We start from the raw sequence: 21929 nt of genomic DNA, 5'->3' as shown, positions 1-21929 counted from the left end.
TTTTTCTTTTATGTCAACCTCTACTAAACCAGTAAAATGCAAGGTTAGGGTTAAATACATTTAACTGGATTTTTTTTTCTAAGATTTTATTTATTCATTTATGGGAGACCCAGAGAGAGAAAGAGAGAGAGAGAAAGAGGCAGAGACACAGGCAGAGGGAGAAGCAGGCTCCACCCAGGGAGCCCGACGTGGGACTCGATCCCGGGTCTCCAGGATCACGGCCTGAGCCAAAGGCAGACACTTAACAGCTCAGCCACCCAGGCGTCCCATTTAACTGGATTTTAATTTATTAATATTTATATTGTGAACAAGTTACATGGTAAAATTTATCAGATAGCTGTCCCAGTGTGTCTGTCTTTGATTAGAGACTTCTGTTTATAGACAGAGATTGAAGATTGTTTCTTTGGTTTTCTTTGATGTTCAGAGTCAGAGCTCAATTTTGCACCTTTTGGAGAATGAGGCAGGTGCAGGTAGAAAAGCTGACAGCTCTTGGGAGGGTTAATTAGAGCTAATTATAATTTGATTGACCTGCTTTTCTTCCAGAAAGCTTAACCAAATCTTCCTTTGCAAAATGAGGACTTTGCTTTTTCAGACAAACTAAAGAAAATATTTGTTTCTTGGATTTGCAAATGTCTATCATTTTACACACTTTACAAGAAGTGTCACCACATAATTTGTGGAAGAAGGGATATGGGTGGGGTGGGAAAGGACCATCACGATTATATAGTCCTTGAGACATATGTTATATTAGCTCATGTTGAAAAATGTACTTTTTAGGGAAATATAAACTAGTGTGCATAACTTTTAAATCTATGTAATGAAAAATCAAGAAATACAATTGTCAAACACAATGAAGTATAACTGTCCTCCATCTCACGCAGTTTTGATATAATCTCATTTGCTTTATAAAAATTTATATATAAAGAGCATATAATGAAATGATTTGCTTTTCATTAAATCATTTTCATAGCATGGTTTATGGTTATTGTAATTATTTAAATGAAATATGGTTCTACTAATAGTCCCATAAAATTGAAACGTCTTATGAAGAACTTTTCTAAGAAAGCTTCTTACCTGATAAAATTCTCTAAGGCAGTTACTATATATGCAAAACAAAGTTGTCATTTTTACAGTCAACTCAGCTATATCTCATTTATGGTAAGTGGAGCACTTGTTCATATTAGAGTTTTACTCTCAGTCAAGACTCTTTGGCTTTGGAAAGTTAGGCAGTGAAATACTTAATATTTTAATGACAGTTCGAGATAGCAGTAGGAGATACTAAGTAGCATATGATTAATTACAAATAACAAATATTATAAAAGATAAAAGGAAGGAAAAATCAAATCAATGTAAGCTGAAGTAGTCTGACTTCCCAGAGAAGGTAAAATCCCAGAGAAGGTAAAATCTAAAGTAGATTTTGAATGATAGCCAAGAACTGAATGATGGAAAAAGAGTCAGTCGGAGAAGGACAAACATTATATGTTCTCATTCATTTGGGGAATATAAATAATAGTGAAAGGGAATATAAGGGAAGGGAGAAGAAATGTGTGGGAAATATCAGAAAGGGAGACAGAACGTAAAGACTGCGGTAGAAGGGGTGGTAGAAGGGGAGGAGAGGGGTGGGGTGGGAATGAATGGGTGACGGGCACTGGGGGTTATTCTGTAAATTAGTAAATTGAACACCAATAAAAAATAAATTTAAAAAAAAAGAAAAAGAGGGAAAATGTATACATAGTGGAAGGAACAATCATCTTGGAGTCAGGAGAGTTCAGTGTAGGGAAATTTGGTAAGTAATATACTTGGATATAGTAATCATGTAAGAGAGTGCTAAAGCTGGAAAGATAGATTTGGAACAAGTAGAGAGCCTTGAAGTATGAAGATTGAGAATGTGTTTTATCATACTACCTAAGGTTATCTTAGATTTGTTACCTGAGCAGTATTTTAGGAAAATTGATCCTTCAGAAGTATGCAGAATACATGAGAGTGAAGAACACAGTAGGCAAGGTGATCATTTATGTGATTCTCATAGTACCTAACGAGGTGATGAAAACATGAATCAGTAATATAGTGGCAAGAATTCAGATTAAGGAATGGCTGTAAATGCATCATGAATGAAGATTTCACAGTGCTTAATAACTGGTTAGGTATGAAGGTGGGGTGGTGGGCTGGACATATGCATGGAGGAGGAGTACGGAAAGAGAAAGGAGAAAGCACATATCAGAGGCACGTAGAAAGTTGTGTGAATTCATTCTCTCCCCTAAGTGCATCCATGTTTACAGAACAAGTTGTAGATTCATTCGTAAATACCTGCAAATTACTTTGAGATCCCACTTTGAGAGAAATAGTTTACATGTTTTAATAAATCTGATATACAAGTTAAGGAACCTATATATAACTTGCTTTTTTAAACACTTTTCCTTCAACAGCCTTCTTCCTGCAATAACCCTTAATCTTTTTCACAAGCTGTAGTGGGACTGAGACCAACAAGCATTCTCCAATGAGTGAATGTTGGAAGCTGATAAGAGAAGTATTCTTTCGGGTTTGGTAGCAAAAGTTATATTACACCACGACATATATCTCTTTGCAGTCTCTTTTTTTCTCCTGTCGGCCATTGACATTTTGGAAGATTTACTGATTAGCTTAAAAATTACAGATTTTCAAAGTTTACTGATATGAATGTGCTAGCCTAATTAAAATGTGCAACTGCTGTTAATGTTTTTTCCTTCTACTTTAGGGAGCCCTTACAACTTGTAACTAGTGAAGGAAAGGTTTTACATAATTGTCGCTAACATTAAAAAGACCTATGCACATTATATTATTATGTTCCCAAACAACTTCTCTAAAGTTCAGTAACTGATATTACTAATTGATTGCCTCAGGAAAGCCCTTAATAAATTGTCTAGTCTAGCTCTCTAATTGCATGGGAGATTATGTATATCTTTCAGAAGCAATAAAGAGGGAACTGTTCCAAGAACTGTAATTATTTCTTTAACCTTCCTGTGAGAGTTGTTTTGATGTTATAAAGTAGGCATTGTTATTTCCCATTATACAACTGAACACACTGAGTTTGGTAGAGAATTAGAGAATTACACAGCCAGGAAAAAAAAAAAGTCACAGATTAAAGAATCTGACCTAGCTATAGCTCATTCTAACATTCATGTCTTTTCTTCTATATCATGTTCCTTGTGGGAAAGAAGTGCTGGGTGTGGAAAAACACATAGCACATTGTCTTTTGTCTGAGCTTGTACTGCCCTTTGTATGAGTTTATGACACCCTCTGTCTCCTTTGTCAAAGGAGAATTTGGTCTCATCTTTCCCAAAATTCATTGTGAAATTGTAAGGTGAAAAAAAAATCCTCATTTTACAATGGGGCAGTACAAGTCACAGGTATTTCCTCAGTGTCATCACAAAAAAAAAAAAAAAAAAGCCAATTCAGATATTTCAAGATTCCTTTCCAGGCTCTGTGCTCATACTGCTCGGTATTAAAAAGCAGAATGCTTCTGTTGATTTTTTTCTGATTGCTATTACATCTTGGTTTCTCTTTTCTAACTTTCTAAACTGAATTCATCTCTACTGAATACAAAGTAATTCAGTGAACTGGCTGCAGCATTTACCCCCAACGGGATTTCGGGCTCATGGTGAGGTACTCAAAAAATTCTGGCTCAATTGTTACTGACATGGGAGGCTTTACAGTTATTTATTAGAAGACAACCCGGGAGGAAAAGGAAAAAAAAAAATGGATTTATGTGATCCTGCATTGCTAAATACAGCACACTGCTGCTGTCTCTTTTTTTACTGCTTCCTCTAAAAGTCATCATTTCAATGCACTAATCTTTTAAGCAGCCATTCAGTGGGAATTGGGCTAGAACTTTGCTAAGGGGTCACATTTACCAACCTGACAGTTATATATTGACAAAAGAAATAGCTTGAATTTATTCAGCATCAAAACCTCAGCATCTTTTACCACCCAGCCGCATTTCACACTGTATTACCATCAGTGAACTATCATAGCTATATAAATTCCATCCAGATTCTTCATTTAATTAACCAGCATTCTTTGAACAAAAATAAAAGTGCTGTTTTTATAGAGGAATAAAAGCTGCATGAAGTGAGTGTGAAGGAGACAAATCATCAAATTAGTTATTATTCATTGCAGCTATCGTGAATTCTCTGCCCTCCTCTTTCTCTTCAGCAGCAATGTATTTTTCTTCTAGCTTGAGTGAATGGAAAACGAGGAACGGTGTATCAGCCTCAAAGATATTTTAGTATATTATAATGGCCACATCCTAAGCTCATGGGGGTTTGGACACTGATGATATTACCATCCATGAGTGATTTTTTTTTTTTAATCATTTTATGTAGTTGGAGAGACAGTATGGTGTTGTAGCTAAGAGCATGGACTTTGTGACTATACTGCCTGGGTTCAAATCCTAGCTCAGCCACTTTTTGGGTCTGTGATTCTGAGCAAGTTACTTGACCTTTCTTCGCTTCAGTTTTCTACCTATTAACTGAGTATAATAATAGACCTCACAGAGTGTGGAGTAACTGAGCTGGTCCGTGTTAAACATTTAAAGTAGTGCCAGCATTTACATCCTGTGTGCACAGTAGCAGTCTGATGTGAAGTTGATCAAGCAGTGACACTGATGACATGGTCACCTGGCCTGAACCAATCAATGTGGCTTAATAAATATTCTTTTATTTCCCCAGACCTTTCTTTCTCACAGTACCCTTTAATGATAAGACCACAAGTTTTAAAAATAAGGAAATCAAGTTCTTTGGGTTTCTTGTTTTTATTTGAGTATAGTTGATGTGCAATGTTACCTTAGTTTCAGGTGTGCAACATAGTGATTCAACAACTGTTGTGTCGTTCCCGTCTGTCACACGCAACACTGTTGTGATACCATTGACTCTATTCCCCATGCTATACCTTTTGTTCCTGTGACTGAAATCAAGTTCTTTGAACCAGAGGTATATTAGGCAGCTGATTGGCCACATCTCCATCCTGAACCCTGCTGCCAGATTTAGCTTTCTAAAGCACTCTGTTCTCAAATCAATTTCTGCTCAAAAGGCCTGATGATTTACCTGCTATAAGCCCTTTTGCCTGTCATGCCATTTCTGCCAATCCCTGGCTCTTTTCCTGTCTCTCTTCAACCTTTTTTTATCCATTGTTCTCCCAGGAAGCATCTACTCCAGTCAAAAATTGATCTAGTGCCGTTTCTCAAACGTACCACATTCCTTGTCCCTCTTCCTTTGTTCACATTGTCCTTTTTGTCTATCATGCCCTACTCTGTTCTTCCACTTATCTAAGACATACTTCATGCCCTGAACTGAGTCAGGAAAGGAAAGGCATCTTTTATCCCCTTTGTATTTTTTAGCGAATAATATGATGATCTAGATGCACTAGTTGCTAAGTAAATGTTAACAATAATGAAGTCTTCCATTAGCTGTCCTTTCAAACTACATTTAGAATCTAAATGTTACAGTTTTACACTTTATACCATCTCCAACACTGTCAGCCTTGTTCATGCCACAGTTACTTTATGCCTGTCCTCCCTGCTCCACCCTTGCCCACCCCCTGCAGTTTACTCTCAACCCAAGAGCAAAAGTAATCCACTTATAATTTAAGTCAGATCACAATCATTTCTCTTCTCCAGACCTTCCAATAACTTCCCATCTCACCCTGAGTAAAACCAAAGTTTTATGATGGCCTACAAAGCCTTTTAAGATCTGCCACTCCACTCCAGCCCTATCCCTGCCCTCATTCCTTGTGTCTTTCTACTCCCTTTTCCTGTCCCTTACCACTCTCCATTTAGGCCACACTGGCTTCCTTGCTGTTCTCTAAAGATGCAAGGAACAATTCCATCTCTGGACCTTTGCATAAACTATTCCCTTTGCCCCAAAAACTCCTTGGGAAATCTTTATGGCTCCATGCTTCCTCAGTTCTCTGATTAAATGTCTTCTCAGTGAGATCTTCACTGATAATCCCTTATTTACTGTCTATCTTCCCCAGCTATTGTGTAAATTTGGGATGGGGAAGGGTTTGAGGGAGGACTTTTTGTCTGTTTTGTTAGGTGCTCTGTCCTCTACCTGAAACAGAATCTGACATAAACATTTATTGAATGTATGAATGAAAAGTTGATCTTTAATAATATGTCCATATTCCTAACTCTCCCTTCATTTCAAATGCATTTAGACTCAAACAAAAGCAAGCATCCTATAATAGCTCTGAGAAAATTAAAATAGCCGTAGTTGAATATTAGCCATGGTAATTGGAGCAGAAAGTTCCATTGCAGAGAAAAGAGATTTCTGTATCAAGTAAAGAAAAAAAATTGTTTACAGTATAATAACTGCCATATTAAATTATATTGGTGTCCTTAGAAGACTGTCGTTGACCTAGCACCAAAGCACATTTTGAAAGAGCAAGTGGTTTTGGTTACCCTATCCTCCTCCTAAAGTGGAGAGTGTAGCTAGTACATAGTTTTGTTTTGTTGGGTTTGTTTTGTCATTTAGTAGCAGAGTAAAATGGTGCAAAGAGCATTAATGTTGGAGTTTGGCAGACCTGGATTTAAACTCTGGCACTACTATGTGTCCTTGGACAGGATATGGAACATTTCTGAGCCTCTGTTTAATCATTTATAAAATGGTTTTTAATAATACCTTTCTCTTGATGTTCTGGAGGTTAAGTGAAAGGAGGCATGTGAATCGTCTAAGACATAGCATGTTTAATAAATACATGTTATGTATTTGTGAACATTGCACCCTAGAGAAATAGCTATATGTTTTGCTACTGAACTTCACCTTTGACTTAAATCAGCAGTTAGAATGATGTCTAAAAATAAGCTTTGGATCCTGGGCTTGGACCACAGGGAAATCCACAACCCTGCAAATCTCTCATCCTAGAACATGAGTCCTACCACCTACCTGAGTTCTGCAGAAGCCTACTCTTTCTATCTTTTGAACCAGTTCTTTAATTCTGTTCTTCAATTTTCAACCCCCTTCTACTTCCCTTATTTCCAAAATGTTATGCGAGATGTGTGAAGTTGGGGATTCCATACTGAAAATTATCCAAGAAATCAACAGAGGAAAAGTAAGATCAAGCATTTGTTCTACATAATAAAATAACATGAATCATAAGTTTTAAATTGACATGTCTTCTATTCAGTTTGGGAATCATAACTTCCAGAGGAAGGAAAATGTTTTGTTTCAACCACCAAACTGTTTTTTAACATGGCATTTTTTTTCCAATGGCATGAATTTTGAAATCCTCAGGAAGCCAAAGCCGTGGTGGAAGAAACCAGAGCCCTGCGAAGTCGGATCCACCTTGCTGAAGCCGCACAGCGCCAGGCACATGGGATGGAAATGGACTACGAAGAGGTGATCCATCTGTTAGAGACCGAGATCACAGATCTAAAGGCTCAGCTTGCTGATTGTTCAGACCAAAATAAAGTAAGCAAAACCATCCTCTCTTTTAGTTACCATGGTTTCCTTGCTGTTGTCATGTATCCTGTTTTCATTTCCTTTTCATCTGTACTTCTAAACTAGGTCAGTGTTTGTCTTCTATTATTCAATGATAGGATGATGTGTCACAATGGGATGGGGGGGGGGTCATGTGAAGGTTGTGCCTCCCTTTATCCACATAGCTTTGGGGTGGAAAAGCATGTGCCCCAGATTTATTTGGGTCATTGGTCAGCATTGTACAGCTCAGGCATTAAGACCTGGAACTATTCAACATATAATTGATTACATTGGTTTTCTCCTTTTGTTCCTAAACTTGCTAATTTGCCTGGTGGGGATGAAAGGAGGAGAGTCTAGGGATGGGTTTTGCTCTTTGATTAGAGCATTCAAGGAAGTATGAATGTTAAATATTTTTTGCCCAGGGCCTAAGGTAATTAATAAAAAGAAACTCAGTTTGAATTTAATAGGCTTCAATTTCAATAGCAAAATACCAAATACTACTCAGAAATCAAGGTGGCTTTTTCCTATGTGGTTTTTTTTTTTCCCTTTGTGATTATTTTTAACATACTACATACTATATTCATTGAAAGGCCTTCAAAAGCTATAATAGACATACACATTTTTATTTCACCAAGGTAGAAAATTAAGTAAATTGAAATACATATTTTATAACTTTTAATGAGTTCACTTAGAATAGGTACTTATATCTCTAACGCACTCAACTTTTTAAGAAAACATAAGGCAAATTTGAATAGTTTGTTTCTTTATATATATATAAAATAGTTAAATTCCTTAATTATACCAAGTGGAAATGAAACCAGTTTTAGAAAAGCAAAATACATAAGAAAATCTGAAATTTTCTTTGGTCAGCTCTTTTACTTTTCTCACATCTGCCCATTTAAACCAATTCTAAAAGAAAGCTGATATTCTTGTCACCCCTTGATAATATACAAGGCCAAGGGAAAATCATATTACTTGAAAAGGCGGCAAGACTTAGAAATATTACATACATTTATTATTTTTGGCCCGGTGTTTATATTCTGAAATACATGCTTAATGTCATGTAAGTGTAGTATGATTCTGAAAATATTGGGAATTATCAGAATATCAAAAGTACTGTTTTATAAAACTGTGTACTTTTAGAGGGATAATCAACAGTCTTTAAAAATACTTTCTCAGTAATATTCAGAGTTCTTATGGAATTATTCTTTTTTTTTAAGCATAAGTTATTTGTAATTCTCTGTCCTAGCTCCTAGCTGATACACATTTTTGTCCTAAGTCGTCTAGCAATAAAATTATTCAGTTTTTCTCTTTTTTAGCATAATGGGGTCTCATGCCATTCCTCGTAACAAGGTTCTAAGCTTAGCCCTTAACGTGTCTCTGAAAGAATGATCTTTTGTTTCCTTTTCAAAGAAAGAATACTAGACACAAGCATCTCAACATTTCCCAAACTCAATGCCAGTGGAGAAAGAGAAGGAAACTTCTTTTTAATTATTTGAGATTGCTTCAAGAGACATTGACCAAGATATTAACAGGACTCAGATTCAAACATTCATTTTTAAGACACAGATTCTTTTTGTAACAGTGTTTTTATTTTTCACTGTAAGCTTTCCCTTATGTTATCTCTATACTCACCTTTTTTATTTTTGTTTCTTTTGTTTACCCCAGCTTAGGAAAAAAACATTGCCAGCACCTTTGAAGATCCAGTGTCTGTCCCTAGTTGCATTTCCCTCCCCTGCCCTCAGAAGTAACCACTCTCTTAGATTTAGTATTAACCATTTTCTTGATAATTTTACCACATATGTTTATATACCTCTTAACAATAAATGTTGTTGAGTCTTGCCTGTTTATCAACTTTACATTAATAGAAATATCCTACATGTATTATTCTTACTTGCTCTTTTCACTCAACCTTTTATTTTTCCAATTCATCTATTTGAAATTTATAGCCAGTTCATGTATTGTCATGGCTTTTCTGTACTCCTTTAAATGGATATACTACAGTATATTTGTCCATTCTGTATTTGATGAACAGTCCAATTGTCTTTATTATGAACAACGTTGCTAAAAAAAATTTTTGTGCATATATCCTGCTCCACATACATAACAGTTTTTCTTGAGTTCATATCTTGGAGTGGAACTGCTAGGTTGAATGATGATCCATCAACTTTACTTTACTTTTTCTTTAATGCCTAATTGCATTTAAAAACTCTTAAACCAATTTTTACTCCCATCAGTAGTGAATGAGAGATATTGTTTACCCCACACCCTTGCTGACACTTTGTTTTCACTTACTTTTAATTTATATCAATCTGGTAGGTGTGATAAGTAAATCTCATTGTGGTTTAATTTGGATTTCCCTGGTTACTAACGACTTTGAGCCACTGGTATGTTGGGACCAGCTGGCACTGGCTCACAATAGGTGATTGTGTGCATCTCTTCTTAACTGCATATTCAGTGACATCAGGTTGGTAGCTTAAAATCAGCCATAGTAAAGTTATTTATACTCCCCTATGCTATAAACCAGGGCTTTAACCCCTGGCCCAGATACCCAGTTGAGTATATATTTATGTACTTGTTAGGCATTTGTGTTTCTCTGTGAAATGCCTCTTCATTATATTTTCCATTGGGTTCTTCTTTTCATATTGATATGTAGTGATTGTTCATATGTTCAGTTGCTATTCCTGTATTAAGTTATATGTTATTAAAGTCTTCAATTTATGGTTCGCCTTTCACCCAATGGTAAAATAAACATTGATTTTCATATAGTCAAACTTATCAGTCTTTTCCCTCATGTCTTTTTAGAATTTATTCCATTCCCAAAAGTATTCTTTGATATTTGCCTCTAAAAATTTTAAAGTTTTGGGGGCACCTGGGTGGCTCAGTCAGTTAAGTGTCTGCCTTGGGCTCAGATCATGATCTCAGGGTCCTGGGATTGAGTCCCACACCTGGCCGGCTTCCTGCTCAGCACGGAATCTGCTTCTTTCACTCCTTCTTCCTCTGCTCTTCTCCCTGCTTGTGTGCACTCTCTTTCTCTCAAATAAATAAAATATTTTTTAAAATGTTAAAGTTTTAAAGTTTTGATCCTCTATAATTGGTTTTGTGGCATTATATGGAGGTGGGGATCCATTTTATTCTTTCTTTATTCTGAATGAATGACCAACTATCCCAGTACCATTTATTCAAAAGTCTCTTCTTTCCTAATTGATCTATAAAATCAGTTCTGTCATATATCAAGATTTCATGTGTGCCTATCTTCCTGAAGCCTCTCTATTCTCTTTCACTGGTCTATTTGTATGTTCTTATGCCAATTACACACTGTTACTGTATCTTTTACAGTAAGTCTTGATATCTGATCACCCTGCCTAGTACTTTTTCTTTAAAAGTATATTAACTACATATTTTTAAAAAGTATATAACTACATATTAACTACATGACCCTTTGATCTTTTATATGAATTTTAGACTTGGCTTATAAATTCAAGCAAAAGGGGGAAAAAAAGCTGTTGGAACTTTTACTGGAAATGCATTAAATATATAGATTACTTAGTGAAGAATTTACATATTTATGATTGAATCTTTATTAATAAACTTACCAGTGAGGCACAAAAAGTTTAACTGCATTGTGTCCAGAGAATCTAGTCTATAGCATAACAACTCCAAAATTTTTGATGGTTGCTTTGTGGCTTACTATATGGCCAGTGTTCACAATGTTCAGAGTGAGCTTGAAAAGAATTCTGCAGTTTTTTGATGGATTGTTTTATATGCAGTGTCCTTAGTTTATATGTAGTGTTTTAATTGTATATGTGGTAAATAACATATAGCTGAATTTTTTCTTCATCTTACTGATTTTTGACCTTTAATTAGAAAGATCTTTCCATTTACTCTTATTTGCTAATGTACTTGGCTTCGTTTTCACCCTCTTTTAATTTATGCATTTTATGTGTACTGTGTTTTTTGGCTGTTTTTTTAGTTGTTATTTCTTGCCTGTTGTTGTTGTTTTTTTTTTTAATTGGTTTAGATTTTTCCTGTGTTCCCCAGCTCTCATTCCATTTATTTCCTTCTGCTAGTTTAGAAAGTATATACTCCATTTCTAATTTTTAATGATTATCTTAGAAATTTTAACATTTTATTTTAAATTATAACACAAATCACTAGCTTTCCCCTTCTTCTAAATATTATAAGCACTTTAGAATATAAAAGATAGGATTTAGAACATAAATCCTATCATCCCTTCCTACTCAGTTTCTATTTTTGTCAGTATTTTAGTTCCTTCTTGACTTTTAACACCATAAATTAGACACTATACAGTTCATTTTGTGCTGTCAACCTTTGTTTAAATAGATCCTCATGTTTACCATTTTCTGTGTTCAGCATTCTTTTTGCATCTCAGACCTTGCTAAAATTATTTCCCTCATGAAGTACATGTTTTAGAAATGTATTTAATGAGGATATGTTGGTAACAAATTCTCTTCAGTTGTGTTTGTCTGAAAACATCTTTATTGAACTTTTGCTCTTGAAATACATTTTTGCTACATTTAAAGTAAGTTGGCATTCAATTTCTTTCAGTGTTTTTATTCCATGGTTGTGATATCAGTACTCAATCTGGTATTTGTTTGCAATCTGTTGTTTTTTTCTAGATGATTTCAAGATCTTTTTATCTTCAGTGTTCCGCAGTTTGACTGTGATGAGTCATGTGTTGACTTATTTTTATTTACATTGCTTGAGATTCACTGAGCTTCCTCATCTAAGGAATAATGTCTGTTGTTATTTCTGAAAAACCCCAAATTGTTATCCTGAGCAATTTCTCTTTCATTCTTTCTGAACCCTCATGTGTAATTCAGATTGGGTGTATGCTAGATCTTCATCTAGTTATATTCTCCTTACCTTTTCTCCTTCTGTTATATTTTCCATTTTTATTTTTCTGCTGCATTATGAAAGCCTTCTTTACCTCTGCCTTCCAGTTTATCCATTCTCTTTTCAACTGTATCTAATGGATATTAAACCCATAAATGAGCTTCTAATTTAATTTTTATTATATTTTTATTTTTAAGATTTATTATTTTATGTTATATGGATCTATTTTTATAGTTTCTTTTCCCTTTGTTATGCTTTAAATTCCTAATTTTTGAAACCTACTAAACATTACTTTATAGTTTGTATCTGATCACTCCAATATCTGCTGTCTTTATAGGTCTGATCCTATAATTTGTTTCCTTCAGCTGATTTTATTCATGGTAGCTTATTTCCTGAGGTCATGTTCTTTTGGCACATAATATGTAGGAATTCTTTGAGATCTGGATTTAGAAAATATCCCTCCACAGAAGTTTTGTGTTTGCGTCTACCAGTTTGGAACTGTTTTAAACTAAAATTTCAGCTTATAAATTTATAGGACACATGGGTAATACAAATTATGACCTCCAACTTTCATGAGTAGGGGCTTGTGATTAGAAATTATAGGCTTTTTTTTTTTTATAGGCTTTTTTTAACCCACTTGCCAGAACCAAAATCGAAATCATATATTTATTTCTATAAGGTTTTTTTCTTTCTAATTCACCTATTAAAGTTCTCTCATTTGCCAACTGTGCCCAAAGATGTACTATCAGAGCAAATTATGCTGCAGTGCATGCATATTCCTATGAAAGGGTTTACCCAGCATTGTTGTTGCTTGTCTTCATGGAATTCCTTTACTGTCCATGAGATTCCTTTACTTCCCTGCCAGCTGAGCTTTACATTGGATCAGATTACATTAAATATATATGCATATCTTCAGCAATTTTTGTTGTGCCACGTTGGCAACAGTTTATGCCAACAGCTGGCAAGCTGTATTGTCCAAAAAAGAGAGAGAGAGAGAGAGAGAGAGAGAGAGAGAGAGAAAAGCCATAATAAACTGGATTTAAGTGTATATTTAAATGTATTTTACTATAAGAATCAACAAACTCATATATAGTTTATCTCAAAATTTGCAGCATCCCTGTGCAGTTTAACCTTTAAATATGCAATTAGTAAAATGCCCTCTCCAAGTCAGAAGATATGTACAGTAAGAGAAAATAAGTAATATGATAATGTTGGATATTGGTTAATATAAACTGAAAATAGGAGCCACTGATATAAAAATCAAAGAAATGTGTAAGACCTTCCTTTTGATACTTCTGTCCAGGAAAGTGTTCAGGAGTTAAGAAAGAGAATCACAGTGCTTGATTGCCAATTGCGAAAATCAGAAATGGCTCGAAAAACTTTTGAGGCATCCACTGAAAAGCTTCTTCATTTTGTAGAGGTAAATTTTCCCATTATATTACTTTATGTCCATTTTAAAAAATCTGTAAATGACTGACATATATTTAAATGTTCTGGTGTTTGGTGACTAGTGAAACATTCTCTGGCTCAAAACAGCAATGCTAACCTATAATCAGGTTTAAAATGGCATAGATAATGGAAAGACCAGCACCAATAGATTGTTAAGAGAAATAATTGAGATAGGGTTAAATGATCCTAAATATATGCTATGTTTTAATGAACACTTTCTCAAAACTCTTAATACTATTGTTTAAACATTATTTGATAAATATTTGCTCTATAAATAAATATTTTCATAACTATTACATGTCTGAGTAGAGTTCCATGTCAGTGTAATTGATTTTTCCCTCCATGTAACAGAAGTACCTTTTAATCAACTGGGAGTGGGAGATGGGGGGAGGTTATAAATTTTAGTTAAGACATCTTACAGATATCAAACTTACATATCTCCTTTACTGTCATGTTTTCTCTAGACTATTCAAGAATTATTTTCTGATAATTCTTCTCCTTTATCAAGTTTAAGGTAAGAATATTTAATTGTTTCCTGTAGAATATGATTACATTTTTCATTTTGTAATTGTGACTAAAATACTAAAATCTTTTAAATAGCCTTAAGATGCTACATAACTCCTATTGGATGCTGTTTTTTAATGTCTTGTGGAAATAGATACAAGGACATGTTGTTTTTGACTCCATCTCTGTAAGAGAAATTCCTGGAGGTATTTAGCCAGTCACTGTAACCAAGTACTCTAAAATTGAGGTAGGAATCACCTATCTTGTTTTTGTTAGGAATTCTATAAAGATGGGATTACCCTAAAGTTCTCTAAGCATCTGTATATGAGTAAAAATTACCTTAAAGATCAGTCTCAACCGAGCAGATGAGTTGTTATGGCAAAGAGAATTTTATAAAACAGGTTCATGCAATCAGTTCTTTCATTTTCAACATTTAGTAGACACAAATAAAAGAAATATATTTGGAGAATACACCTTGATTTTGTTATTCACAGTTTGTTTCTAATTTAAAGTTTCCTACTAAGAGCTACAAACATACTAATAAGATTCATGTATTTCAAACTGCAAGTTTATGGTCATTTTGATACATAATGAAAGATAAACAAAAGGAAGTTTCCTGTTTATATATATTTTCAAAGCAGTTTTTTTCTCCTCATCTTATAATAGCTGCCACCAGCAATGTACTTCTACTTCTAGCAATGCATGCTTGAAGAAACAGGAAAACTATGCCCTTTACTATGAAAACAACAGTTTAATAAATGAAGATGATTCATCATATTCTTATTATATTTTAACGTTCCACATAGCATTTTTTTTTACTTTAGAAAAATGTCTACAGTAGTATGCTTTAAAAAAAATTTTATTATTGAAATGTAGTTGACACACAATGTTATGTTAGTTTCAGGTGTACAACATTGTAATTGGATTATTCTAAATGTTATGTGATATCAGTACACTTTTAAGCTCATTTTATTGTAATGCTTTATTCTAATGAAAGATCTGACATTTTATTGCTATCTGTGCTGCTTATAATGTAAGATAATTATGTGAATTTCAGTTAATTATTTTCAATAAGAATGTTAAAATACTCAATCAGATTCCCCTGTGTGGATAGATGTGTCCCCCATCACCACCCTCAGAATCTCCTTGTGACCTTGAATAATAATTCAAAAGTTTTGGTGTTAAGAATGATCATTTAAAAGCCAGAGCCTGCCCTTGCCTTAAACAGGTTCATGGTAACCTTAAAAAATATTAAGCAACTTTTCACCATATCTTGGAAATTTAAACTCTACGAAAATATGATTCAAGCTTTTTAATATACTATAACTTCTGTAATAAATTTTGGCCTTTGTCTTTCAACACAGAATAAAGGCTCTGTATTTGAATTTGAGAATTGATGCTTTAATTGCTTCTTGTGAATTAATCCATCATGCTTATTGAAGATGGATTATAAATAGTAATAATAAATAAATAATAATGGTTTCATTACCAGTTTAAAATGATCTCTTTTCAAGTAAAAGTCTCAACATAATGGTTTTTTGCAGTAAAACCTTGCATTTTAAATTACACCAGAGCATATTCATTTCAGGTGACATTTACATCTTCAAAAAGTGATATAAATGCTCTGTGATGTTTTAGATTTTATATAATTTCAGTTCAAAAAATTTCAAAAATAAAGATACGTTCAGGAGCAAATAAACATAGAATTTATATTTAATATTATAGGAAGTGATAGTAAATGTCCATTTAATAAATTTATGTTTAAGTGCTTCATTTGAATTTTTGCAAACTAAAGGGCTACATTGTGTTAGCATGACATAAGCACAAAATAAGTCCAACAAATGATTTATTCCTCCTATTATGAGGTCAACCTAGTTCTTATACATGTCTTTGTTACATAATAAAGAACTGAAAACAAACGTTTTGTGATTACTTCATTTTATGGTTATAAGAATACAATATTCCCAGAAATACAAATATTTTTGTACCTAAGAATTCAGATTATTTAACCAAGCAGATTTTATTATTTGTACAATAAGTTCAACTTTATATTGTTGCCCTTCACAGTGAAAGAAGACCTATGCTAGCTTCTCAGACTTCCCTCACACCACTAAGAAGGAATGGACGTAATATCCCAGCAACACTGGCACTTGAATCTAAGGAACTTGTTAAATCTGTTCGGGCCATACTTGATATGGATTGTAAGTTTTCTGCACTTTTTTCACTTTTGTATTTTTTTTAGTAATTCATTTAACAAAACCAAAAGGAAATTTCAAGCTTGACAGTTTAATTTTGTTAAATGTGTTGGCTTGCCTACAGTAAAATTAATAGCTAATCGTTAAAATCTTAAAACACCTATTGTAGGAGGAGAATATTTACTTTATTTAACGTGCCTGAAATGGCTTCCAAGAGAAGATAGCTGATTAAGACATGTTTTTACCTCTACTTCCATCCAAAGTCTCTTTGAAATGGAAGAATAAATACAAAAATAAATCCACGGCAGTGCTGGAAACCTGAAAGATTAGAACCAACATTGAAGAATTTTTGAATAATATACAACAGATGGAATAAAACTGAAGGTACAGCCCAGCTGAGCAAAAGACCCCCAAATACAATAAAGATGAAAGACAAAACTGCTGAAACAGTGAGTTAAGTAGAACCATGAGAAAACTTCCAGGATCGCAGGCAGGGAAAACTAGGAACAGACCTTTGGGCACCCGGCAGGATAATTAATTAAAGAGCTATGGAATAGCTGAACCAGTTCCCTGCTCATCAGAGCTGCTAGCTCAAGCATTTACTCCTAAGCCAGGGCCAACAGAATACCTCTCTTAAAAGAACTGTCAATGGATGCCCCCAGAGTCAGCACTGAGCAAGAAAGAGAAGCAAGGCAACTGGCTGACTAACTTGCAATGTCCCAGCAGACGGGCAGTCCTTGGGGAGAGCTTAAACCATTGGACATTTCCATCCTCCCCTCCTGTCTCCCAGCACTTGTGCTTCTTCACAGATTTGGACTCCCTTTTTACCTGTTTGTTCTTTTGTCTCTTCCCTTGATGTCAGTCTGTCTGTGGGTTGTCTTGATGTTGACCTCTACCACTCTACTATCCCTGTTTGCCATTCTCAATCTCCCCTCTGCTGAGGACCAGATATCAAATACGTATAACTATAAATGTAGGAATACGATACAATTCTTGTTAAAAAAGTATCCAAGTAAGTTTTGAGTAAAGTCCTGGGTAGTAAATGGTTTGGCTTTGTAGAGGATAATATTCAAAGACTCTTTGGGGTAACTTTTAACTTCCAAACTATATTATAGAAAGAAGATTGGAAACCATGCCTCTAACAGTATATGCTCAATCTCTACAGTGAGGTTTTCTTTTTTCTTAATTTTGTATAACTATTACATTAAAAAAAATCAAATTATATTTCAAAAACACTATAAGAGCTCTTTATGTAAAGAAATTATATAGATTTCAGGGTAGATGAAAATAATCACTCCTAATGTATTATGTGTATACTCAGAATTTTCTATATTAGACATTTTTAAGTTAGGGTGGGAACAGTAGAGGGAAACACCTGCAACACACATGCATAACCCAGCGGACATTGCCATCATTAATTTTAATTACCTTGCTAACATTAACCTTTACATTTGTCAAACATGATTATTCAAAGAAAATATTTGAAATTCAGCAGAACTTCTTTGGAAGAAAAGAGAAAAATTCCATCTGCACTTTTTATCTGTCATAAGATTGTACCTAGCCTCCTATTTAAACTAGCAAATAGTTTCTACGTTGTCTTTTTATTTAGAAATATAATTGCTAATATTGGCTATATTCCCAATAATTTTATAATTTTTCTGACTTGTCTTTTTATGTTTGATAATTCAGATGAACTCAGCTCATTTTTTTTCTCTTTATGCAGTAGCTTTTTTCTATATGTAATGAAACACAGAAAATCACTACCATGAGGTAGATAATTCAGCTGCAGTCTCTAACCTCATTTCCTTTGGTGTGACTCTGCATATTTCAAGTAACAATTTTGAATTTTCTCTTGGGTAATTGCCTCAACTTGCTTCTTAACAAAAGTACACTCTGGGATGTTATACTAGGGGATTTCCTCAGAAATGAGAATCAGATTTCTTGGGTGTTATCACTTAAAATCAGTCTCTGGGGAATATCTAGAAGATAATTCTGAACCTTTTTTGGATGGTGGCCTCCACTGAAGTCTGGTAAAAGCCCTATACCAGATATGTGCAGTTATACACATTTGCATCCATCTTCAGTGTGTTCATAAACCCCAACTTAAGAACCTAGACATAGGATCACAGAGAACATGAATGCTTTCTACGTGGCCAGCCAGCTCTCATCAGGATGCCTCTAGCAATGAAGAAGTACATGAATCTTAGAGGCAGCCTGGAGGAGCAGTTTGAACCCGTGTAAACAGTGCTCTGCAGAACCTCTGATGATCCCTAGAGGTGCCCCAGGGAGCACCCCAATTAGCCATCCAACTTCGCTGGGCAAAATACTTAATCTCTGGTTTTCTTTTGCCATATAAAAGGTGGAGTTCGTAATATCTGAAGTAGCAGGATTGGAGGATCAAGTGAAATACATGGAGACTAGCTAACCAAGCACCTGGTAGTATAAGATGTTCCATAAATGGATTACTACTGCTTGTGCTAATAATGCTGGTACTGCATTATTACTATTTTAAAGCAGCTAATTTAAATATACGTTTTCTCTGTACTAAGTATTAAGTAATTATTGTCTAAATCTTCTTTGAATTTAGATCCATTTGAAAATATGGTAGATGAGAGCTTTTCTTAGTATATAATAATGTTATTTTCGATTTTGAGTTAGAGTGTAACCATCACAGGAAACTGTGGTTAAATGTCTGAATCAGCATCTTATCTTTCAGTTGTTTTTTGCTAACTATAACAAAACTTTGGTATGTTCCGTTATCCTGCCTCCACTGAAATGTTACGTAGACAAATAGGCATTTTTGATTAGTTTTGGAACCCTTAAAGGTGCTTGTATCAATCTCCATCAATATTTACATGGTCAATACCATAATGTTTTAGTATGCTCTTTATTTGAAATAACTACTTAGTTTGAACTGCAGTGTTGATTGACACCTAGATTGACGAAAAAAATAGTTCTGTAATAAAAGCAGTAAGAAGCAGTTTTTTAAATGCATAATAAAATAATATCTGGGCAGATATTCTATAGGAGGTCTTTAGTAAGAACTTACTGATTTCCTGATTTCCTGGTAGATTGGCAGCACAAACACAGGCATCTACCCTCCTTCAAAATTCCCATGAAAATGATAAATGGAATATAAAAATGGAGTAAAAATCTTCAAGAGCACTGGCAGTTACAGGCAAATCCCAAAAAGTTTTCAATAGGGCAGGTAGGATCCAAATACAGTGAGAGCAAGAACAGCCAACCTGTTACTCCTGCTGAACAATGGTGGAGATTATGGGAATAATTGGAAGTCACTATGGCAGGACAGTAGCTCTTAATGCATTCTAATTTGAAGGGGTAATGAATTAAGCCAATGAATTAGGAGGTAAATGGACTCTTTTTCTTCTTTTATCTTGGTGAGTCAATGGCATTTTTGAAATCCTCGGGATTCACAGATTCTGTGTCAAGCAGAAAGCCAACTGGGGCTTGGTTCTTTAGACAGCATAGACAGCATGTCAGTTACATCTGACATGCACTGGAGCACTTCACCCAGGTTAGTGGCTTCTGCCCCAAATGCCATGTGCTCTTTACAGCCACCTCTGGTCCTGGCTCCTTTCTTACTCCCCTCAGACTGTTAGATCAACCTTATAACACAAGTGCACACTGGCCAGCTCGCAGCCAGAGCTTTGAGAGGGTAACACCAACAACAACTTGGTTGAATATCAGTGCAACCGGGGGATTTACACATCTTTCAAAGGTCAAAAGCCAATTCAGAGGAATTCTTGGGTGGTTCAGTGGTTGAGCATCTGCCTTTGGCTCAGGTCATGATCCCGGGGTCCTGGGATCAAGTCCTGAATCGGGCTCCCTGTGGGGAACCTGCTTCTCCCTCTGCCTGTGTCTCTGCCTCTCTCTCTCTCTCTCTCTCTCTCTCTCTCTTTCTCTGTGTCTTTCATGAATAAATAAATAAAATCTTGGGCAGCCCAGGGGGCTCAGCAGTTTAGGGCCACCTACAGCCCAGGGCATGATCCTGGAGACCCAGGATCGCATCCCATGTCAGTCTCCCTGCATGGAGCCTGCTTCTCCCTCTGCCTGTGTCTCTGCCTCTGTGTGTGTGTGTGTGTCTCTCATTAATAAATAAATAAAATCTTTAAAAAAAAAGTTTAATAAAATCTTTTAAAAATTCAGAAAGTTCTCTTTTTTATAAAGAGAAATACATAACACATGTATATATTATATGTATGTGTGTGTGTATATATACATATTTACCCAAACACATATTTCATTCAACGTCTTTTAAACAAATATATATATATTTCATTCAACGTCTTTTAAACAAATATATATATATATATATATATATATATATATATAAGCATACCAGTATATGATCATGAAAACGTCTACAGTACTAAAGCAAGAAAATAGAGCTGTCAAGATTCAGAATAAACTACCATCTACCAAGATGGCAGAGTGATCTCATGCCAAACCCTCCCCATTCTGCTCCTACACTTAGAAATGACATTTAAAATTATGTTTGTGTATTTAAAAAATGAAAACCAAGGAATGCATGTCTCTCTGCACCAAGAAGAACAGAGGGTAAAATTGTAATGATAAGTGAGCTCTTAAGCTTCAGAGATTCATGGGATTGAGATGAGCAGCTGGAGCCAAGGTTTCTACACCCACGAAGACCCAAATGATGCCTGAGCAAAGGAAGCAGGGAGCAGGAATCTTCCTGTGGAGAATATACTTTCTTTTCTTAAGTTATATATTAGACAAAAAAAAAAAAAATCCATCGAATTTAGGAGCCATCTGGGCCTACCACTAATTAAAGTTGAAAGTAAATATTCTCATCCACTACAGGTGGGAATATAATTTGGCACAATGTTCCTGGGAATCAATTTTGCTACATATATCAAGAGATTTTAAAATATCTATTTGAAAAATGTTTTTGAAAGTTAAAATAATATTTTAGTGATCATATATTAACCTAGTAATACACCTGTTGGTATTTTGCAAAGAAAATATTGAGCAGTGTGCATAGATATGCATATGTAATTATCTGCATCACAGCATGTCTTATAACAGCAGAAATATGGATGTTCAACTGTTACAAATTGTCAAATAAACCTGTAATTTTCACTTGACTAGTTGAAAACAAAGGTGAACTTTACCCCCACTATAACCATGTGATTACATATATTTGTCTATGTGAGCTTCCTGCATCCATTCAGGTGTCCCTGTCTGAAACTAGCAATATTTTAACTTTTAAAATTAGAATGTCAGTGATAGCTGCTTTTTTGTCTTTATATTCAGAAGCTGCTTAGAAGTTATTTAGGCAGATGGCAAAAGGTTCTTATGAGAAAAAGGGGAAATGCTGTACTGCAACATTTGAAGGACTTTATAATAATTTTTTTTAGATCCAGAAGTCAGATTCAATACAGCATCTTCTCATTGTACTTATTCTAGGTCTCAAACTATCATTACTGCT

General features: G+C 34.7%; 1 protein-coding gene across 27 annotated transcripts in view; it reads left to right on the top strand.

The window, feature by feature from the left end:
• STXBP4 (syntaxin binding protein 4) overlaps nt 1-21929 on the top strand; it is a 214435-nt gene that overhangs the window by 79131 nt on the left and 113375 nt on the right. For 25 of the 27 annotated variants that reach the window (XR_012008817.1, XM_072779972.1, XM_072779973.1 and 22 more), the window contains 4 exons: nt 7269-7445; nt 13615-13731; nt 14225-14274; nt 16332-16465. Coding sequence is in view for 26 of the 27 variants with exons in the window: in XM_072779972.1 (XP_072636073.1) it covers nt 7269-7445; nt 13615-13731; nt 14225-14274; nt 16332-16465 (478 nt within the window). In the remaining variant the exon portion in view is untranslated. Of the gene's footprint in view, nt 1-7268; nt 7446-13614; nt 13732-14224; nt 14275-14930; nt 16184-16331; nt 16466-16722; nt 21586-21929 lie in introns of those variants that run through there. The other 2 variants (XM_072779960.1, XM_072779961.1) reach the window with 2 other exon arrangements.

The sequence above is a fragment of the Canis lupus genome, chromosome 16 (genome assembly GCF_048164855.1).
Source record: "Canis lupus baileyi chromosome 16, mCanLup2.hap1, whole genome shotgun sequence".
NCBI lineage: Eukaryota > Metazoa > Chordata > Mammalia > Carnivora > Canidae > Canis > Canis lupus.
The sequence above is the reverse complement of the archived record's forward strand: the minus strand, read 5'-3'. Positions and strand labels throughout refer to the sequence as shown.